Raw genomic sequence first — 21,998 nt, 5'->3', positions numbered from 1 at the left:
GACAAAATTTGAATCGAGACTTGCATGGAAGGGAAGTGCTCGCCTTCAACTTTTTGCCAATATCTCATTTGCCAAATCTTGACCATTGAGGCAAAGATAATACAAAATTGAAAATAATGTCCAATATGGCCTATCCTTGGTGGCCCGATGTGGTGCTTGGGCAGCACCACTAACAAGAATGACTACTAAGAAGTGGTATGGCGACTAGTCAACAAATTGTCATTGACATGTGGTTGGGCATTTTTTGCAATTAATTGGTGGTTTGCTTGTTGACCCTTGACATTATGGTCATAAGGTCGAAATTAGAGAGATAGTAGTTGTTCTTATGCTTACTCATGGCAATTTTTGCAATTTTTAGGTATGTTAAGCATTGATCCCAATCTATAGACCATAGTTCAAAATCTTGTTCTCTATGACTTATCGGCAAGGCAAAAAATGAAGTTCTCGGCAAATATTGGAGATAAATCAGCAACTTCTCGAGAAAATATGGGGAATTTTTAAAATGACGTAAATTTAATTGGAAATGCATTTTTTGGCATAATTCAATAAGGATAGGCATCTAATGAGCCAGCAAATGAATAAACAAGCCAAACAAGCTGATCTAGATATATATAAATGTAATATGTAACAAAGTTGCATCCTCATGTGGAATGCTGCTGTCTTTGTAAAAAGATAAGCAAATACAAATGTCAAGTAAAATATGAAACTAATCTACATCTTCCTCTTCCCCTTCCCACTAAAAAGAAAAAGAATTTAGAAAACTTACTTGTGAATCCAAAATCTGCCTCTAATCCACTTGTGATCTATCTACAAGGCTGCCAAAAACTCTCTCTACTGAAACCCTTCTCCTCTCCTGCAAACACTCAAAATCGTAAAACAAACAATGGATGGGCAAGTCGCTGGGTGTCCCAATTTTACTAATGTTGCCCAAGAGTAGTAATTAAGTTATTGCGAGAAATTCGTGATTTATCGCAGAGACATGGCCAACTTATTGGTGAGAATTTGAGATCTTCTCCGCTTGAATTTCTCGCCAAAAAACCTTAAGTTTTCTTGTTTTGAAAAAGTTCTCACGAGAAGTAGAGATGTGGCCACTTCTCAGAGAGATCTTAATCTATGCTATAGACAATTGTTGAGTGAAGCACTTTTTTCTTTTGAAAATATTTTCCAACCCAACCATACTTTACTATAGTTATGGGGACCATGCAATCTCCCAGCCATAGAAATTACCTAAAAATGATCAAGCTGAAAAAACAATTTCATAGTCAAGATTTGTCTAACCAACCTCCTAAGTGAAATGGCTGCATTTATTTGAGCCAAAAATGCTCCCATAAAAAAGTTGTTCACCGAAACTGAACTTCAAATTTTTGTTTGCTGTGTTATATGGTGGCTCAATTGAGCAAAACACAAGCAAATCTGATTTTCTTGAGCCTCCCAGATGCCATGGAATGATTGAAAATGCTGCCATTGTACCCAAAATAGTTGCAATTGTCAGGTCTTGCCAAAATACACATGAAAATATAAGATAATCAGTCTTTGTTGACCTTTCTAATTCTCAAGATCATATGAAAAGGCAAGAGAAAAAAATTAGAGAATTCACAACATTATACAAGAAACTTCAATATCTTAATCTTTTACAAGTACTCAAAACTCTCAAAACCAAAGCTCAGATAGCATTTTAAGAAACAGGAACAGATGCATAATAGAGAAGCTATAAATCTATAATAAAGCAATCACAAACCTGCAATCGCAAGAGAGGTGCAAATGTCAAGATGTCAAAATTTAATTAAGAGCTCAAGGAAAGGCTGCAAATAAATGGCTACTTGCAGCAATGCAGAAGCATCTCAAAATCTAGAATAAAATAACAAGAATGCAAAATATAAGCTAGGTAATGGGTTTATGTAGAACTAGAGAGAGGATAGAGATGGTAAATCCAACCAATTGAGTGTGACCACCAAAGTAGCATAAAAATAGAAAAAGCTTCACTCTTTAAGGAATGCACCACTCTTTAAGGATGGTACACCTCGTCATATCCTAGTTATTAATTAACATAACTCACTTTATTAATCTAAGAAAACTTAATGAAAATGTAGGAAAAGACCAAGACTAAGGGAAAATAAATATCGCACTAGGAAAATAAAAAGCTACACTAACAGCCTCTTGTATGAAATGTGCTGAGGGTTATCGGGTTATCCTGCTGAATGACTGCTCCCAAGATGGCAATAATAACAGAAAATGCTGTTGGAAATGCTGACAATGACTAAAAATGCTGACGTAATTGCTGATTGTATCACCAATCAATTAAAAAATTTGAATGGTATGCCAGCCTAGTTTAATGGTACAGCAAGCTAACTCATAACTTCATAAGCATTCATTGATTAAGGCCTACTATGCCTTGGAAACACCTACAAAAGGCAAATGATTCTGAATTCTCTCTCTTGCAAGGTGGCACCTCACTGAAATGACTGTTTTCTGATCAATGATAGCTTAAGTATACACAAGAATGTTTCTATAACAAACAAAGACAGAGAAATAGAAACATTATGAAGAGAGAAATAGAAAAGAGTTTCCATATTGAATAGAGAGAGAATATGGAAACATAGAAGAGGGGTGACCATTAGAAATAGAAATAAATCTATGAAAGAGAGACAAAGAAAAATAGAGAGATTTAACTTAAATATCCTCCCTTAATGGTCAATCTAACTTCAAAACAAATGTTTGCAAGTGAATCCTCAGAAGGCATAAAAGGCAGACTCAGGCTGATCAGTGACCTCTGCATGTTTTGCAATATTGCCCTATGCCTGAAACCCTCCTTGCTTCCACTTTTCAAAAGCAATGCAGGTCCTACAATCTCGGATTACATGACCAAATTTGTGGCAGTAGTTGCACCAATTGTGCCTCTTCTTAGCTATCCTGAGACTGAGTTGATAATTGGGATGGGCCTTTATCATTGTAAAGGATTGGCTGTAAATGTTTGCTTGTTCAGAGGAGGATGAAGTAGCACTCCTACCAAACTGTTGTTTCCATCAGTCTTGCTGCAGGAGTTTAGTGCACAAATCTGAAAATTAGAGGTCAACATTAGTTGTGTTGGTTCCCCAATCAACAGCTTGGAAAGCTCTAAGATTATGCTTGATTCTATATTCAAACTCACCACTTGACCTGGCCAACGAACAGGAGTAACTAACTTGTAGTTGACAAACCAAGGTAGGTATACCTGATATTTTGAAGCTTCTTCTCTCCTTTTGATTGACAATATAGTGGTAGATTTATTGTGTATTATTTGTTACTTGACCAATTCAATTTGGCATATGAATTGAAGATAGTCTTAAGCCCCTTTCAATTTTGAGCCTAGTTATTTGCACTTCTTTGTCTACAACTATCTTTTGATTTGATATCTTCCTACGAAGATCTGACTTAATTTTGAATGTTTTATATATAATAGACCAGTGCCTCCTCCTTGTTTAGGCAATAGAGTCTTCCACTTCCCAACTCCATGTATAACTCTTAAGGACAAATTTTAAGTCCACCCCTTGAATGGACTTGTCAACTAGCTATAAAGATCCCAGTCCATATACTACTGGCCTTAATCAAATACAGTTGGCTCTCAACAAGATTAAAAATGTTCTCACAACATAACAGTAACAGTACAAAATAATTGAGTAGTTTGAGACGTTAAGTTCAGAATTTACAATGTACTACACTCGTACATATAATCACTAATTTAGACTCACTCTGGACCCTTCATTTCATATGGGTTTACATTAATAATGTATGACATAACACATTTAAATAATGCTTTAAACAGCAGAACAAATATTGAAGGTAAATGATGGACATACAAGTGCAGATGTTGACACGTGGTGTTCACGTGAGAGTCTTGACAGTTCACACGGAGTTGGGTTTGATTGATTAAAGGTCACGCATGCTTGCCGCTGCTGATGGTCAAGCCCTTTGGAGTATTGTAACCAACTGTGTGTATCGTAAGAGTTATCCTATCAGCCTGTGGTGAGATGTCTCTATACTGCCACACCTGTGATGGATGCCTATACACCCGCTATCTCTGTAAAGCACCAGTATCACACCGAGCTTCTCTTGGGTTAGCTGACTGCCCTTGCCGACTCCCTCTAACTCTGTAATGAAGGAAAGAGACCCGCAATGCCCTGTATTCTACGTTCAGGCCTGCACTATTACGTCTGATATCCTTTGAAGTGAGTCAAGTCTGCAATATTTCCATATGCAGTATGTGGTGACGCCAACTTCCACATTCACTCTGTAAATGAACCCTATCCAACTATTGTAAGGAGAGACATGTCTCCACAACTAACTCATTTCTTTCTGAAGTAAATCCAACTGAACACAGTAAAAGAGTCTGCACAATTCCTACCTGATTCTAATAAACTTAGTAGAGATTTTTGGGGCTACGTCCAGTCTCCACAACTCTCATTATAGGGTTTCGTCCTTAAGAGAAAACTAGTCACATCTAAGCAACCAAGCTTTTGTTTTTCAAGATATTGATATATTTCATGGGTGAATCCCAATGTAGCCCCTTGCTTTTATAACCTCGATGTGAGGGGAAATACAAACAATTATGCAATGTGGGATAAAAGTCAATTTCATCTTTTAGTCACTTAAGTCACTTTTGTCATATGGTAACTTTATAAATCAACTTTAGAAAATAAAGTGACTTAACTATAGGAGTTCCACACTTAAATCTCTCCCCAATGAAACCAAATAGAATCCTGTGACTGGCTGGTATCCTCAAATTAAATGTCGTTAGCCTATCCAAATGGAAAGATAGACCAACAAGGCGCCATAAGGCCTAGCACAAAGAAGGGGACATTACAGCCCTCCCTTCCCGGGATTGCTTGCCCTCAAGCAATCTCAGTGTTGGATGCTGCAGAATTGATTCGCCCTCCCAAGTGGCATTTTCATATGGCAAATCCTTCCAGTGAATTAGATACTCCTTGATGGACCTATTACGCAACTTCCTTTCTCTGACCTCAATCACCTCTGCTAGAATCAAAACTAGCTTCCCTTCCACATCAAGTGGGGGCAATCCACTAGAGGGCACTACATGCTGACCAATCACCTTCTTGAGGCAAGAAACATGGAAAATGTTATGAATTATTTTGTCATTTGGCAAGTCCAACTCATAAGCAAACTCTCCAACCCTCCGAGTAATGCGATAGGGACCATAAAATCTAGGCTAAATCTTTTTGGACCCACTCTTCTTCAAGGAGCTCTGCCTATAAGGTTGGAGACGAAGGTAAACCATGTCTCCTAATTCAAAACTCTGCTCTGTCCTACGACAATCAGCATACACCTTTTGTTGAATCTGGGCCTGTAGAATGTTCTCTCGAAGAGATCTGAGAATGACCTACTGATCCAGTATACAATCTCCAGCTAGCGATGCTCTACTATCCTGCAAAGCCAGATCTACGAACGACAGAGGTTCGCTGTCGTAGAGAGCTCGAAACGGTGTCATCCGGATGGACATGTGGTAGGAGTTGTAGCAGTACTCCCCTAGATATAACCATTTAACCCAAGCTTTTCATTGCCCCACTACATAGTTATGGAGATAACCTTCCACCAATTTGTTTACTATCTCAATCTGTTTGTGGATGGTAACTCATGCTGGGTGTCAATTCCATACCTACCAATCTGAATAGTTCCTGCCAAAAAGTGTTGAGAAATTTTCTCTCTCTATCGCTCACAATGGTTTGAGGGAGACCATGTAAACGAAAAACCTCTCATAAAAATAACTTGGCTACCTGAGAGGCTGACCAATCTGCCACTATAGAAAAAAGGTGAGCGAACTTAGTCAATCTATCCACAACAACGAAAATGGAATCTCTGCCTTGCATTCTCAGTAATCCTATAATGAAGTCCATGGAGATACTCTCCCATATTTGTGCTAGAATAGGAAGAGGCTGTAATAATCCGGTCGGAAACTCGTGCTCCGACTTGTTCTGCTAACAAGTCCGACATTCTCTGACATGCTGAAGGACATCATCCTTAAAGCCCTTCCATGAAAACCTTTCCCTAACCTGCCTATAAGTTTTGAAGAAACCTGGGTGTCTGTCTAATGGTGCATCATGAAGAGTCTCTATAATTTTTCCCTTGAGCTTAGACTCTAGTACGAAATAGATCCCATCATAAAAAATCACATCATCAATTGCCTTGTACCTGTTGTCCTGGAGCTGCCCATCCATGATCTAACAAGCTTGAGTATTCTTAGAATACTCAACCAACAACTGGGACTTCCAATCTGCTGATATCTCGAAAATGACGAACACTCTACTATTGAAGGTCTCTTAGAAAGCGCATCAGCAACTATATTGTTCTTACCCTTGATATACTCGATGTCAAAATCATTTGCCTGAGTCTTGCTGACCCACTTTTGTTGTCTTCCATTAAGATCCTTTTGTTCTAAAAAGTATCACAAACTATCTTTTTGTCACCCACCAAGTACAATCTAAACTAGGTTAAAGCATGCATAATGGCTAACATTTCCTTGTCATAGGTGGAGTACAATCTCTCACTGTCTTTGAGCTTCCAACTCTCATAAGTTATCGGATGCCTATCCTACATCAGAACTGCGCCTATTCCGCTCCTTGAAGCATCACACTCGAGGACAAAAGGGCGAGAGAAATCGGGAATTTGCCAAAACCGGACGTGCTAATCACCTTCTTGAGTTTATCAAAGGTCACCTCTGCATCATCTGTCCACCTAAAACTTCAACTCCTCACAAACAATGAGTGCTCCTCCATGATGCTAAGTACCTCATCTAGGTGTTGCAAATGCTCCTCCCAAGTTCTGCTGAAAACCAAGATATCATCAAAAAATACCAACACGCTCTTGCACAATTGTTTTCTAAAAATATGGTTCATACATGACTGAAACGTGGCAAGTGCATTGGTGAGCCCAAATGGCATAACCAAGAACTTATAGTGTCCATAGTGACATTGGAAAGCTGTCTTATGCACATCCCCCTCACAAACCATTATCTGATGGTGTCCAGATCTAAGATTTATCTTTGAGAAAATGGACTACCCCATGTAATTCATCTAGTAACTCATCAATGCAAGGGATAGGATACTCTGTTCTTAATGGTACTCTTGTTGAGAGCACTGTAATCAATACACATGCGAATAGTGTCATCCTTCTTCTTCACCAAAACTACCGAAGAAGCAAAGGGACTAGAGCTAGGTCTGATATGTCCCATGTCTAAGAGTTCCTTAATTGTCCTTTCTATTTCTTCTTTATAGTGCCTAGGATGACGATAAGGAATGGTAATGACAGGTTTGGCACCCTCCTCCAACTCAATGATATGCTCAAACCCTCTATCTGGGAGAATGTCGATATGTCCTCAAAAACCCTCTTGTGCTTATCAAGCACTGGCTGAATGTCAACCTGAAGCTGCTATCCTAAATCTAATGTAGCCTTAGAGGAAATAAAACAGTGTGTTGCCCACTCCATGTCATCATGCCTCATAATAGCCTCCATCCTATAAGCTGAAATCAACCTGGGTTCACTCTCTGGCATGGCCTTCAGAATCACCTATCAATCGTCCTCTAACAAGTCCAGCTGCATCTTATCATGATCAACTGTGTACCTACCAATAGTCTACAACCATTGTCTTCCCAACATGGCGTCTAGTCCATCCAAATCGACAACATAAAAATCTACCTCTAGAAGAAAGTCATTGAAGTGAATCAATAGCCCTGCCACTTTCCCTGTGCACCTCAGTCTATCGCCTCCTGCCACTCTAACCTTGAACTCGAGTATGTCATCGATCTATAACTTTCTCTTTGAAACCCAGCACGTGTTTATGAAGTTATGTAATGCACCTATATCTAAAAGAAACACAATATGCTGGCCTCTAACTATACCCTTCAAATGAAAGGGGTGACCCGTGGGATCACTAGAAAGGGAAGCTATGAGAGGAGACTATTCCGAAGTAGATTTCTTCTTCCTCTCTTTAGGAGGTTGCTCCTCTCTTCCTCATCGCTACCATCAACATCGCTGCCCCCCTGCTGCTTATCCTCCTCTTCCGACAGAACCTCGACATAATGTGTTTTACCTTTGCCAAGGCATCTATGATCCTGTGTCCATGGCTCCCTACAAGTGAAGCATAGCTTCTTCCTCCTGAGTTCATTCCGTGTCTCAAAGTCCAAGCTGGGAGAGGTAGTCTTATGCTGGTTCTTGTTCTTCTAGAACGAAATAGATCCTTTATAAGGTTTCTTAGGAGGTTGTAGTATCGAAGAAGGTGAGTATAGATCATGTGCGATCTTAATAGCATCATCCAAAGTGTTTGGTTTAAGGACCTTGACCAAACCTCTAAATCTGTCCTATAAGCCCTCAGTGAACAGCATTACCTTACGGTGTTCTATCATATCCGAAACCATCACCGAGATCTGTTGGAACTCATCAATGAAGTCATCTAGAGATCCACCCTGTTGCAACTACACCAAATCCCTGTAGTAGACCTCAATGTCCTTCCTATCAAAATGGGCGATCAACTTAGTGCTGAAAATCTCATAAGATGTGATGAGACCATAATCCTGCGTGACCAACCCATGATGCCACCAATCATATGTTGCTCCCTCTAAATGCATTGTGTCGAATCTAATGGCTTTTGTCTCCGACATGGGCTTAAGTGTCAAGTAGGCGTCTAGCTTGTGAATCCAAGCTCTAGCAGATGTCTTACTGTTGCCATCAAAAGTGGGAAGGGATAACTTGTTCATGGCATGCTTCAAGTCCCTATTTTGTGCCCTAGGCCTCATGTCCTACTATGGTCTCTTTGTCTCCCTTTTGTGATTCATGTATTGAACAAAAGTCAGATTCTGTTTAATCTAATCAAGGAACAGATCTCATTCATCGTACATAGCCATAAACATTATCTGGAAGTAACCCTAGTGCTACGGATTGTGCTACTTCCTCCTCGGCATTATTCTCAGCAAAAATGGGCATCAGTGGCCTGTCAATGTTTTGTGTGGGGGCCCTAGCAGCTCGAGGTGATCCTGCCACACTACCACCTCCACTGTGATGACTCGATGCTCTCTTGTGAGTCGGAGCTAGTTGTTGCATAACACCTGTAAGTTGTTGAAGCGCAGTAGCGATGTTATTTGGTCCATCTCTAATAGCCCACAAGGTTTCTCTCACTTCTCATTCCTATTCATTCCTCTCGTGAGCCATTTCAAAGACCTAAACCTGTTCAACCAATATGTTTGTCCCAAAGGTTAGCTCCTCGTCAACTATATAACTATCCTCAATGTCAATCTGATATGAAGATCCTACCTGTTCAGGTCGGATTTGACTAAATTTATAATGTTTCCTATTCATGCCTATCTGACATTGTTCCTATTTAAACCAGCCTATAACTCAAAACTTTACCCACAAGTAGGCAGGTCTTGTGGCTCTGATACCACTGTAAAGATCCTAGCCCATATACTACTAGCCTCAATCAAATGAATAGATAACTATCTATGAATTGTTGCAGTTGGCTCTCAACAAGATTAAATATGCTCTCACAATATAACAATAATAGTACAAAATAATTGAGTAGTTTCAGATGTTAAGTTCAGAATTTACAATGTACTACAGTCATACATCTAATCACTAATTTAGACTCACTCTCGACCTTTCATTTCATAAGGGTTTACATTAATAATGCATGACATAACACATTTAAATAACGCTTTAAATAGTAGAACAAATATTGAAGGTAAACGGTGGACATACAAGTGCAAATGTCGGCACATGATGTTCACGTGAGAGTCTTCACAGTTCACATGGTGTTGGGTTTGATTGATTAAAGGTCATGCACACTTGTCAATGTTGATGGTCAAGCCCTTTGGAGTATTGTAACTAACTATCTATACCGTGAGAGTTATCCTGTCAGCTTGTGGTGAGATGTCTATATACTATTGCACCTATGATGGATGCCTATACACCCGCTATCTCTGTAAAGCACCAGTATCACACCGAATTTCTCTTGGGTTAGCTGACTGCCCTTATCGACTCCCTCTAACTCTGCGATGAAGGAAAGTGAGCCACAATGCCCTGTATCCTACGTTTAGGCCTAAACTATTATGTCTAATATCCTTTGAAGTGGGTCAAGTCTACAATGTTACCGTCTACTATATGTGGTGATGCCAGCTTCCACATTCACTCTATAAATGAACCCTTCATACGGCTATCCAACTATTGTAAGGAGAGACATGTGTCTCCACAACTAGCTCATTCCTTTCTGAAGTAAATCCAACTAAACACAATAAAAGAGTCTGCACAATTCGTACCTAATTCTAATAAACTTAGTAGAGATTTCTAGGGCTACGTCCAATCTCCACAACTCCCATTAAGGGGTTTCATCCTTGAGAGAAAACCAATCACATCTAAGCAACCAAGCTTTTGTTTTTCAAGATATTGATATATTTCATGGGTGAATCCCAATATAGCTCCTTGTTTTTATAACCTCGATGTGAGGAGAAATACAAACAATTCGACAATGTGGGATAAAAGCCAATTTCGTCTTTTAGTCATTTAAGTTGTGATAAAGTAACTTTATAAATCAACTTTATAAAATAAAGTGACTTAACTATAGAAGTTCCACACTTAAATATCTCCCCAATGAAACCAAATAGAATCCTGTGACTGGTTGGCATCCTCAAATTAAATGTTGTTAGCCTATCCAAATGGAAAGATAGACCAACAAGGCGCCATAAGGCCTAGTGCGGAGAAGGGGACATTAGACTAGCCATCTTCTAATGCTATGAAATTATATAATAATCCTCACAACTAGTCTAATTGAATTTAACTCTCACAGCGAAAGACCAATTAGACAAGACACAATAGGCTAAACAAATCTCAGATGCATAGTTGGAACACTCATCAAGTATTTGGCAAGTTTCCAACACTCACCAAGTTTTTGAGCTCAGTCGAGTACTTCGCCCGCCGATTACTCAGAGAGTTATTTTTAAATACTCGTGGAGACAGTAGCCCGCATGCTAGCCCAGCAATATAGGGCAAAAAATAGGTCTTTTTGCAACGCCAATTGCATTTGTGCATTCTAAAGGCTTGAGGCATGGAGAGAAGATGGCTTGGAGGCATTTTTAGGTGATTGCAAGTGATTCAAAGCGGATTTGAGTGGATTTGTAGAGGATTCTAACCGGTTTTAGAAGACAAATCTCTTTCCAGGTAGATTTGTTGAGATTGTTTTAACTTTTTATCATAGTTGAAAAACTTTTTATAAGTTTAAAAAATGTTCTATTGTTTTTTGTTGCTTGTAAATGAATTCAAATCATTTAAAAGCATTTTAACTCTATGTTTGAATCATTTGAAAGCCATTTAGCTCTATGTTTGACAAAAAAAAATTGAAGAATATGTAAGATTTTCTAAAAACAAACCCTAGTTGTTCGTTTAGTTTGTTACGTCATACTCATAGATCTAACTTCTAAGTTCTAACTTTGTTTATTCATTTTTCTATAAATTTATGTGTAGGGCAGTGTTTAAGCATTAAAAAAGCATGATAAATCCGCAAGAAGAGTGGCCACAAACACCATGCCCATCTGGATATATAGGCACTCAGCCTAGAAATGCAAGAGATAAGGCATAGTGGTTTGCCTATAAAGCTCCAAATGATGTTGGGAAGGTTATATCCATTCCATGTGAAAAACTTATTTCTGGAGGCATAAACCACTTCAAATACCACCTTGCAGGCATAAAGAAACATGATTCAAATCCTTGTCTCAAGGTGACTGAAGAATAAAAAAGATTCATCAATGCCCTACTTGCAGCTGCTAAAGAGAAAAAATTGAATAGGGAGAGGGTGAAATTGGCTATGAGGGCAGCCATAGCTGAATCTCAAGGAGCTAGTTTTGATATGCAAGAAGAAAAACTTGAGAACATACCAGGATCTTTTCATGTCCCGTGGATCCACAAACAAAGTGTCTCTTTTGCCACTTCCACTTCTTCTACATTTCCTAGTTCTTCATCACCATCTGCATCAGGGATAGGGAGTTATATTGTGTCCAGGAACACAGTTGGATCACAACCATCATTAGAGGGCACTGGATGGAAGAAGGACGCGCATGACCAAACTGATATTGCAAAAACTGAGTTTTGGTTTTTCAACAATATCTCAATGTATGTGGCTGATAGTCCCTATTGGTTGAATTTGGTGAATGCATATCAATATTAGGCAAAGGGTACAAGCCACTTTCTTGCAAGGATTTGAGTAAAAGGTTAGTATTTTATTATTTAGTAATTGTAAATAATTGTGATTCACTTCAATTAGTTGTTGTATTTTAAATCTTAATTGTTATTTCCTATTTTTTACTAACACTTTATTACACCTAAATTTTGTAGGTTGCTTGACAATGCGGTTGATAGGGCAAGAGTATTGATAGATGACCCAAAAAAAGAGTGGAAGAAATATGGTTACACCATTTTATCTGATGGGTGGACAAATGGAACAAGTAGAACCATTATTAATTTCTTGGTTGCTTGTAAAGATGATGTGGTGTTTTGGAAATCTGTTGATGCCTCCAACAAAGTGAAAAATGCACATACATTGGCTTTAATGTTGGAGAATGTTGTAGTGGAGGTGGGAGCAGAGAATGTGGTGCAAACCATCACAGATAATGCTGCAGCATATGTGGCAGCAAGTACTTTTAATTTTTTATGTTCAATTACAATATGAATCATGAATGTAATGCTATGGTATTATTCAATTTAGATTTGATGTAAATATGGAAAGTTTGTGACTAATTATTGATTTTTTACTAATCTTTAGGTAAAATCCTCCAAGAGAGGCATCCCACACTTTTTTGGTCACCTTGTGCATCACGTCCTTGACCTTCTTTTGAAGGACATAGGAAAACTTGATTGGGTGTGGAAGATGCTAGGTGAGTCACCAAATATATCTATAATCACCCATGGGTTCTCAATTTGATGAGAAAGACCACTATAGGAAAAGATTTGGTGAGACCCGCTATGACAAGGTTTGCAACGGCGTTCTTGACGTTGCAAAGTATTCTCGACCACATATTGGCTCTGAAACAAATGTTTGTGTGTGTCAATTAGGTTGCTTCACCTTACTCAAAGAAGCCCGAAGGAGAGGCTATGGCACAAATAGTCTTTGATGATATTTTTTTTTGCAAAGGCTACGGAGATTGTGGACGTAACTTTAAGAATCAAAACATTATATTTTTAGTTGATTCAAGTTTCATTATTAATTTGTAACTTACTATGTTATTAACTAATTTGTATTTTTCAAATTTCAAATGTAGATATCTATGCCCCTGGTTAGAGTCTTGCACAAAAGCATGATTCAAGTTTCAATATTAATTTGTAACTTACTATGTTATTAACTAATTTGTATTTTTCAAATTTCAAATGTAGATGTCTATGCCTCTGGTTAGAGTCGTGCGCATATGTGATGGGCAACAATCCCCAATGGGAGGTCTTTATGAGGCCGTGGATAAGGCCAAAGAGGCTGTTAGAAATTACTATCATGCAGAAAGACACAAATTTGACCCCATTTGGGAAATAATTGATAGGAGGTGGAACAATATGCTCCACCAACCCATTCATGCAGCAAGCTACTTCCTCAACCCCAAATTCAGATACTATGATCGTCCTTGAGATTTTACTAAAACTTCGTTTTACTTTACTTTTAAAGGTTGTGTAGTAAGACTTGATATCATTTTCTATTTGTTTTAGGGTTGATGATTCCTACTCAGAGCCTAACGGACAGGTCATGAAAGGTCTCTCTAAATGCATTGGGAGAATGATATCTAAGGAAGCGAAGAGAGACCTTGTTGTGACCGAACAAGAAGTCTGTGGAATCAAGGGGTAATTTGTTCTCTTCTATGCTAGCAAAGAAAGCAAGAGCTACTTAAGCACCAAGTAAAGTGTCAAACTTTAAAACTTTTACAAATTGATAAGTTGTGTTTTTTTATTACCTTTTTTTATTGATTTATAACTTATTATATTTTGTTTTGTAGATAGTTGGTGGGCAAGTTGGGGTGGCAATACCCCCAATTTAAAGAATTTTGCTCTCAGAGTCCTATGTCAACCTTGTAGCGCATCCCATTGTGAGCGCAATTGGAGCTTATTTGAGTCCATCCACACAAAGAAAAGTAACAAATGATTCAAAGACTACTTAATGACCTTGTTTATGTGCACTATAATCTTACGTTGTGCATAAAAAAGGCACAGAGTTCAGCACTACCTAGTCCACTTGATTTGGAAGAGATATCTCCTTATTCTGATTGGACAGCACAAGAGCCAGGTTATGTCAATTCCTTACTCTTTCATTGTCCAGGTTACTCTAATGCTTTTCATTGCCCAAGGTTTTACCAATGAATTCCTATCGGCAATAGGTACACTGATAACTTCATTAAATATTGGGAAAATACAAAGCTAGTCATATTGAGCATCATTCTTATGCTGACAACCTATTCGATATGACTTTCTTCGATGAGCCTTCTTAGCAATTGCTTACTCTTTTCATCAAGCAATGTTTCCCTAGTAATAATGACCTGTTGGATATGGTGCATATGTAATTATTTACTTCATCCTGATCTTGAAAATATGGAGAAATTTGCTTTATGGTGATGGGTTAGGACTTCTGAATTTGCAAAGATTTAGGGTTCCATCAAGTTGCAGTAATATTGAGCATCTCAATAAAGTGCTCATAGGATTGTATAAGATTTTTCAAAGAAATGGCAACCATATCCTCTTCCTCTATTGTATGGTCAATGGCTTCAACCTGATCTCCGAGGTCCTTAATATTCAAAAGATGTTCCTATAAGGACATGTGCTCATCCATAATAATAGAATAGTTGATGCTTGAGAAAGAAAGCTCTACTTTTGTCTGACTCCTTCAGTGTAATCAAAATCTCTATGGCTATCTTTTCAGACAGCACTTAAGATAGCCTATCATTAGTAACTGAAAGTTTACTGAGCATAACAACTTTATGATTACGCTCATCAAACTTCTCTTGAGTAGCATCGACGGCGGTAGGACAAGTCTCGATATCTAGAACAATCGCCTCAAGGCAACAGTACTCAAAAATTTGTCATCACTTTGCATCTAGGTGTTGTAGTTCTTTTCGTTGGATCGTTGACTAACTTCCAATAGAAGATTGGTGAGAGATGCCATGACACATTTTGATGGAAAAAATGTGAATATCTGAAAAGGCACGAATTTTGAGGCAAATTGACAGAAGACTCAGAAAAAATGAACACCTAAAAGAGAGATTAAAAACCCCAAAAAGAATCTCATGTAAAATTTTGAACCCGTTGGTCAAAAATTGAGGCATAGAAACAATGCACTTACAAAATTTTGAGACCAACCAAGTTGAGCTATGAAATGCCCACAAGGTTTTAGCAGAATAAGGGAGTTGTGTGTGCCCTAGATACTAAAAAGAGCCAAAAAATGTGTCTTTGAGCAAAGGAGCGTCTGAGAGAGAGAGCAACGCAATTAACATCAAGATTGCAATTCTAAGAGACAATGATTACAAAACAACCCTCATCAGATATGAAGAAAAAATTCTGCAAACAAATCTTTGAACACACCTAGGCAAAGGATGTCAAAAATCTTATAAGAAAATTTCATTAGGAAATTAAAGATTTTCAAAACCTATTTCATAAATTAACTCAAGAAATTTCAATAATGATATTATTATTTTTCGAAAAAAGTAGCTCTAATACCATGTTATGGTAAAATAATGAATGTGTTATTAAACAAAGATCATGATCTATGTATACAAGTATGCACAAGAATGTTTCTATAACGAACAAAGAAAGAGAAATAGAAACATTCTGAATATAATGAACATAGAGAGAATTTTGAAGCATAGAAGAGGAATGACCGTTAGAAATAGAAATAAATCTACAGACTCTAATAAAAAGCAGCAGCTGGATAACTGAATTTCTGCCCTATATGACTGACTTCCACCTTGCAATAATGATGCACTACTGTCATGGGGGATATAAGTCAGATCTGTCCAAGTGGAAGTTCAAAAATCCGCCAAAATTCTAGAGCTCTACCTAGTAACTCTCAATCATGCCTTGAAACCAAAACTTGCATTTAGTTGCAAAAAACATTGCAACATTACTATAGCAACTTGAAACTGTCTTCAGGCTGGGGGCCTGGCTTGATTGGTGGGAGCTTTCTGTGGTAAAGCACAAGGTCATGAGATCCAGTCTCCAAACTCACGTGGTACCAAAGGACATATCATGCTGTCATGTTAAAAAGTTTACCCAGCGTACTGCAGTCTATAGGGCGTGTTATACCCAATTCCTGCAATCTGAAAAAAAATGAAAATGTCTTCAGATCCTCCACAAATCAGCATAATTGTGGATTTCAAATGAAATCACTCAATCTTGGGTACAAAGGTTCTTGTCTTGGATAACTAGATTGAACACAGCTCAAATCTGAAAATTGGATACAGAAGATGAGTAGAACGATCATGAATGAAAAACAGTGGTCCTTTTAAAGTTGTATTTTCAAGCCCTAACAAAAATTTACAAATGACCAGGCCAATCCGAAAAATATTTTATTGATTATTTTAATCCCAAAAAGGGGGCACAACAGCAATGGCAATTTCAGCATTGTCCCATTCATTAAATTGAAACAGAAAAAAAAGGTTAATAATACACATGCATTTAATCTTTAGAGTTATGATACTACGTTTGCCCATTCCTTGGGATGTACCTATGACCCATTCTATCTGGGTATGGGTCCTTCCTGGGTACCCCCCACCCCTCCAGTGTATCTGAGATTGGTTTCAACCCAGGCATGTATCAAACATACACGGGACAAATCCTAGGTATACAAAGGGCAAACACTGGAAAAATATTGTTTTAAAAGAACGGAGTTTTAGGACAAAATATAGCTCATGTGTTTCCTTTTTTAATTGCAGTTGAGCACTGTCAATTTTCTCCAAATAAATGTGTTTCCTTTTTTAATTGCAGTTGAGCTCTGGTGATTTTCTTCTCAAAACTGTATAGGTGTATTTTATCTAGTACTAATCATTCAATCACTACATCAGCTAATATGCACTGTCTGAAAACAAAAAGATTTGACAATATACTCAACTGGCAAATATACATAGACATTAACATGGGAAATACAGCTGCAACCAGAACAGATACCTCTGCATATGGCTCTTTGGTTCCTTAGCCTTTACTTGATGCTAATTATTGTGGGTGGTTCACATAGCAGCCTTCGTTGCATCAAATGTTCATGAGTCATATTTTTCTAACAGTATTTCCGTTCAATAATACATATATATATAATGTTTCTCATTTTACTCGAATATTTCTATATTGAATTTATAGTTAACATATTTATTTGTAATGCAGATATGCTTCTGGGAGGGATAGGTGACAATTTTTAACATCTATGTTTCGGATCATACTCCATGATCCATCATCAAGATGACGAGAGTTCAAGGGATGCTATGGTAATATTTTCCATATATCGTAAAGCCAAAAACAACCACCTGGGGTGGAAAAATTGCTGAGCCAAGAACCCAGACCGGCAACATAATTTAGAATAGATAAACGACTGGTTTGAGTTCTTTAAAGAATTAATCATGGATAGCACTACATTAGCAGCAAATGCTGAAAGTGACAGGCTCACACTTCTGCTCTTCTTGTGATATTCCCTAGTGATTCTCATCAAGGACTAATTTTTTTCTTCACTGTAAGTTCAATTTCTTGCTTAAATCAACCCCACTAGCAGACAAACTCAACTCCCGCCAGTTTCTATATTTCACAAGAGCCAAGAACCCAGACAGGCAACATAATCTAGAGTAGATAAACGACTGGTTTGAGATCTTTAAAGAATTAATCGTGCATAGCACTACATTAGCAGCAAATGCTGAAAGTGACAGGCTCACACTTCTGCTCTTCTTGTGATATTCCCTAGTGATTCTCATCAAATTCACTGTAAGTTCAATTTCTTGCTTAAATCAACCCTGCTAGAAGACAAACTCAACTCCCATTAGTTTCTATATTTTACAAAAGCTAACAACTCTAACTTGTTCCAGACGGCTTTATGATAAGAAAATTTAAACTAATATTAATGCAGCTACAATAATAGTGTTTATGATCTCATAAGTGTCACATATCATGGCTATGATTCACCAACAAGTTATATCTCAGTTGCTTGATGTCAGTTTCCAGCATTTGTGACTAACAATTGTCACGTCTACATTGTCACACATTGTAAAATCCAGAAGTTAGTTATAGTATTATACCAATTATACAAAGCTATGACTAACCATCATGAAAATTCACAAGGAATGCAACCTACCTTTTTAATATCATTTCATGAATTGTCTTCTTTACCAGCATGACCCATCTTTTTAAACTCATAAAACAATAAAAATTCAATTAATTTAACAAATTCTTCGTTCTTAATATATTAATGAACTTTCCCGCTTTATAACCTATCTGGTTTCATATCATCCTTATCTGTAAACACAAAATTTAATAAAAAAATTCTCAAAAGAAATAAAAGATCTCCTGGAAAATATCATCTGAGCTTGACTAGTGTGAAGACTGCCAGCAGTAGAAGTAGAAATTTAAATTGTCAATAAGCATCAGCACAAAAGATTTGAGTGTTAAATTTAACCATTCAACTCCACACACAGATATAAGAAGTACGGTCTAACAACTCCTCAAAGAAAATCAGGAAGCTTGAATTTAGTGGGAATTACCTGGTTGAACAACAAAGGTTACTTTCTACAGGCAATCCCACCTGGCTCAGAATCTTGATTCCTTTTTTTATATATGGTATAAGAGACAATCAGACATTTTTATTTTATAATCTGAGCTCTTACACCTATGATGTTGCCACTAAAATGATATCCTGGAGCACAAGAATAAAGGCTTTAACATAGAACTATGGTGAAATGAACTTGATATAACCTATTTTCTTTTTTTTTTAAATGAGAAAAGCATCCGTTACAAAATTTGTCAAGTGCAACAGGAAGCAATTCGCCTATCACTAAAGAGTAACTGTCCGTCTGTAGAATACTTCCTCCTCACTTTCCTCATCTTCCTCTCCTGAATCAACATCATCCCCTGGTAGCTTCAGGAGTCCTCCCATACAGAATGATGGGCCGTTTTCCTCAATTTCAATGTAGTTAGATTCTAGCCTTTCTTCAAACCTTTGATCACTGCAATTGAGGATCCAGTCTAGACTGCCACTGATGCCCTTCCTTGACATTCTATGAAAACGCGGCTTAATTCTGAATTCCAGATTGTAAGTAAAGTAAGCAGGAAATTCTACAAGTTCTTGCAGAGACCTCTTCATCTCAGTCTTAAAATAATAAAAGCTATGTTTCATGACTTCCACACTTATGACAAGCAATTGGGGGCAAGCAACCACCATTTTAGTTATATCATCATCTGAGAAACCACGCCCTCTCAAAAATTCAACTCGTTTTAGAATTGACGCCTGAGGAAGGCTGACAATGTGTGGCAGTTTCTCCACAATTCTACCAAAGTCTGCTGGATCTACCTTGATATTAAAATTGAAAAAATATTGTTGGGAAAACAATTTTGGCTTCAATGTGGTCCCAAGAATTTGTGGATACTGTGCTATCACAGAAGGAAGAGCCTCTTTTCGTACACCAAAAGTAAGCAGGCTCTCCACATTGGGTTTCATTGATTGCTCCATATCATATGCAAGAATATATGGTCTTTTCTCAATCATTCTGGCCACAACTTGTCTTGGAAGTCCTAGACTTATAAGGTACTCTATAAATGGTTTGATCACTGTCTGAACTCGCATACCCAAGATGTGAGGATATTGTGTCACCATTGGTCCAATATCTCTAGGCCTCACCCCACTACTAACTAAGTAACAAACTGAAGTGCTCATTGTCCCATCAAGCTTAAATCCAAGAAGTTCAGGATACTTGAGTAAGACATATGGAATGTCATCTCGCTCGACATCAAGACCTTTAAGAAATCTGATAACTGGCATAAGATCTACAACAATGCTAGCATGTAACACTTGAGGATATTTTCTTAAAAAATTGGCCATGTCTTGTCTTCGTATACCCACTTTATTATCCAAATAGTCCAGTACAGGGGCCATGTTTTTCCTCACACTGCAGCCCAGCATGAGAGGATACTGATTAATATCATCTATGTTGAGACCTATTCTCTGCAGAAATTCAACTCTCTCTCGCATAACATCTACTGTTGAAGGAAGCTCTATATCTTCTAACTCATCCGGCACTATTCCTAGGCTTTTCAAGTAATCGCAAATAATCACCTTAGAAACAAGCTTCTCTTTCCGCCCAAATATAACACCCCATGTGACAGATGGCAGCTTATACTCAGTAGGCTTCTTTGACTGGCTAGAAGCTGCTCTACTGATTAATCTACAAACGACATTTTTTCTATCCAGCAGGCTGCTTTGCAAGCTGCAAATTGATCTTTTTCTTGCTGAAGTGCAGTTCGTTGGAATGTTCCATCCTGGTATTGACATCCAATGTGTTTGAAGTGGGTAACTTTTACTTGGCATGCTTATTCTTGTGGATGATCCTGGCATGTCTGCTGTATCTAACACCCAAATAGATTTATTTCCTGATTTAACCGCCAATGCGGCTATATATTTAGTTTCTTCATTTGGGTGAGGATTTGACAATGGAAAAGGGCCTGAACTGAAATTATATGCTAAAACTTCCAAACCTGACTTTGCACGAAAGGCAATATGATTGTAAGCACTTAGATTATATGGCAAAAGCCATCGCCGGAATTTAGCCATGTTATGCCAACAACATTGACAAATTGCTAACATCACTGCAGTCTAGGACAGAATTTTTATTCGAGCATTATAACAAATACCATATATTCCACTCCCATTATGCAATATACTCCGATATGCGCAATTATCGTAACAGTAAACTCTTCAAGCGCATTATGTGTACTTTACATTTCTAACTAATCCATTTTTTGCGTGTCGCGTGAGCATTACTTAGCTAACAAATAGAGAAAGAGAATACACGCAGAGATTCAGTATATAGGTGGGAAATACCAGGATCGTGAAGTTAGCGTGAAATGCCAATCTTCCACTATAGTTATGAGGAGCAAAACTCGATCCCCATCATTCTGGTTTCTGAAACACCGTCGAGAACCCGTCAGGGTTTTAGCAATATTTCTCTGTTCGCAAAGAGGGATTATTTTGAAAGACCAAAGGTTTTAACAATATATCCATACCAAAGGTTTTAACAATATATCTGCGTTTGCCAAAAGGGTTTAGTGGTTTTAAATTATTTTGTAAGACTAGAAATTTATATGCAAGTCGATAAGTATATTATTTTGTTTTTATTAGTACTTGCATCATTTAATAGATTGTTAGCCTTTTATTTAGTGATTAAATGATTTAATTTTAAGTCAATCGGCTTTGTCTCCAAAATAGTGAAAATCAATCTCAAAATAATATGTTACCTCATTTCTTTTTTTATGTTTTTCATCTTGTTCAAAATTAGAAAATGTTGAAACTTATAAATAAAATATCACAACTGTAAGTAAATATAAAATAACATTTTATAATAAAAATATAAATACAACCATATGGACATCAAATCCATTATCTTATCATTTTGGCAAAACATATTGTAAGCTTTTTTTTCGTTTTCCATTGTTTTCTTCTTCAATTTGATATGTGTTTACTTATATCAATGTCAAAGGCCGAATGAATGAAGGAGATCGCATTTAGTAGATTACTTTTAGAAGCGAATTCAAGTGTAATAGTGTTGTTTGAAAATCTATGTGAAAGTGTCACTACTCGTCCTTGATTAGAGTGTGGCCATTCTTGATGCTAGGAAGTTGTAACTATCATCCTGTGTTAGGACATTTAGTACTTATTTTGTAAATTTAGGAATTTCATCTTAGTTGCTTAATTCTTATTCTTCTTCGTTGATTACTCTATTTTGATTTTGTTGTCATTGTTGTGTCTACTTTGA

General features: G+C 37.4%; 1 protein-coding gene across 2 annotated transcripts in view; it reads right to left on the bottom strand.

Annotated features, from left to right (window-relative positions):
* Window positions 1-21,259, bottom strand: part of LOC149566941 (transcription termination factor MTERF4, chloroplastic-like) — a 50,590-nt gene extending 29,331 nt beyond the window's left edge. Inside the window, exons 1-3 of one of the 2 annotated variants that reach the window (XR_016362317.1) lie at window positions 21,068-21,259; window positions 1,283-1,458; window positions 767-853 (exon numbers count right to left, since the gene is read on the bottom strand). Coding sequence is in view for 1 of the 2 variants with exons in the window: in XM_089820159.1 (XP_089676285.1) it covers window positions 19,025-20,830 (1,806 nt within the window). In the remaining variant the exon portion in view is untranslated. Of the gene's footprint in view, window positions 1-766; window positions 854-1,282; window positions 1,459-18,734 lie in introns of both variants that reach the window. The other variant, XM_089820159.1, reaches the window with a different exon arrangement.
* Window positions 21,260-21,998: the final 739 nt, after the last annotated feature.

Source organism: Cupressus sempervirens, chromosome 3 (genome assembly GCF_028749045.1).
Source record: "Cupressus sempervirens isolate cs-2001-9-10 chromosome 3, ASM2874904v1, whole genome shotgun sequence".
Classification (NCBI taxonomy): Eukaryota; Viridiplantae; Streptophyta; class Pinopsida; order Cupressales; family Cupressaceae; genus Cupressus; species Cupressus sempervirens.
The sequence above is the reverse complement of the archived record's forward strand: the minus strand, read 5'-3'. Positions and strand labels throughout refer to the sequence as shown.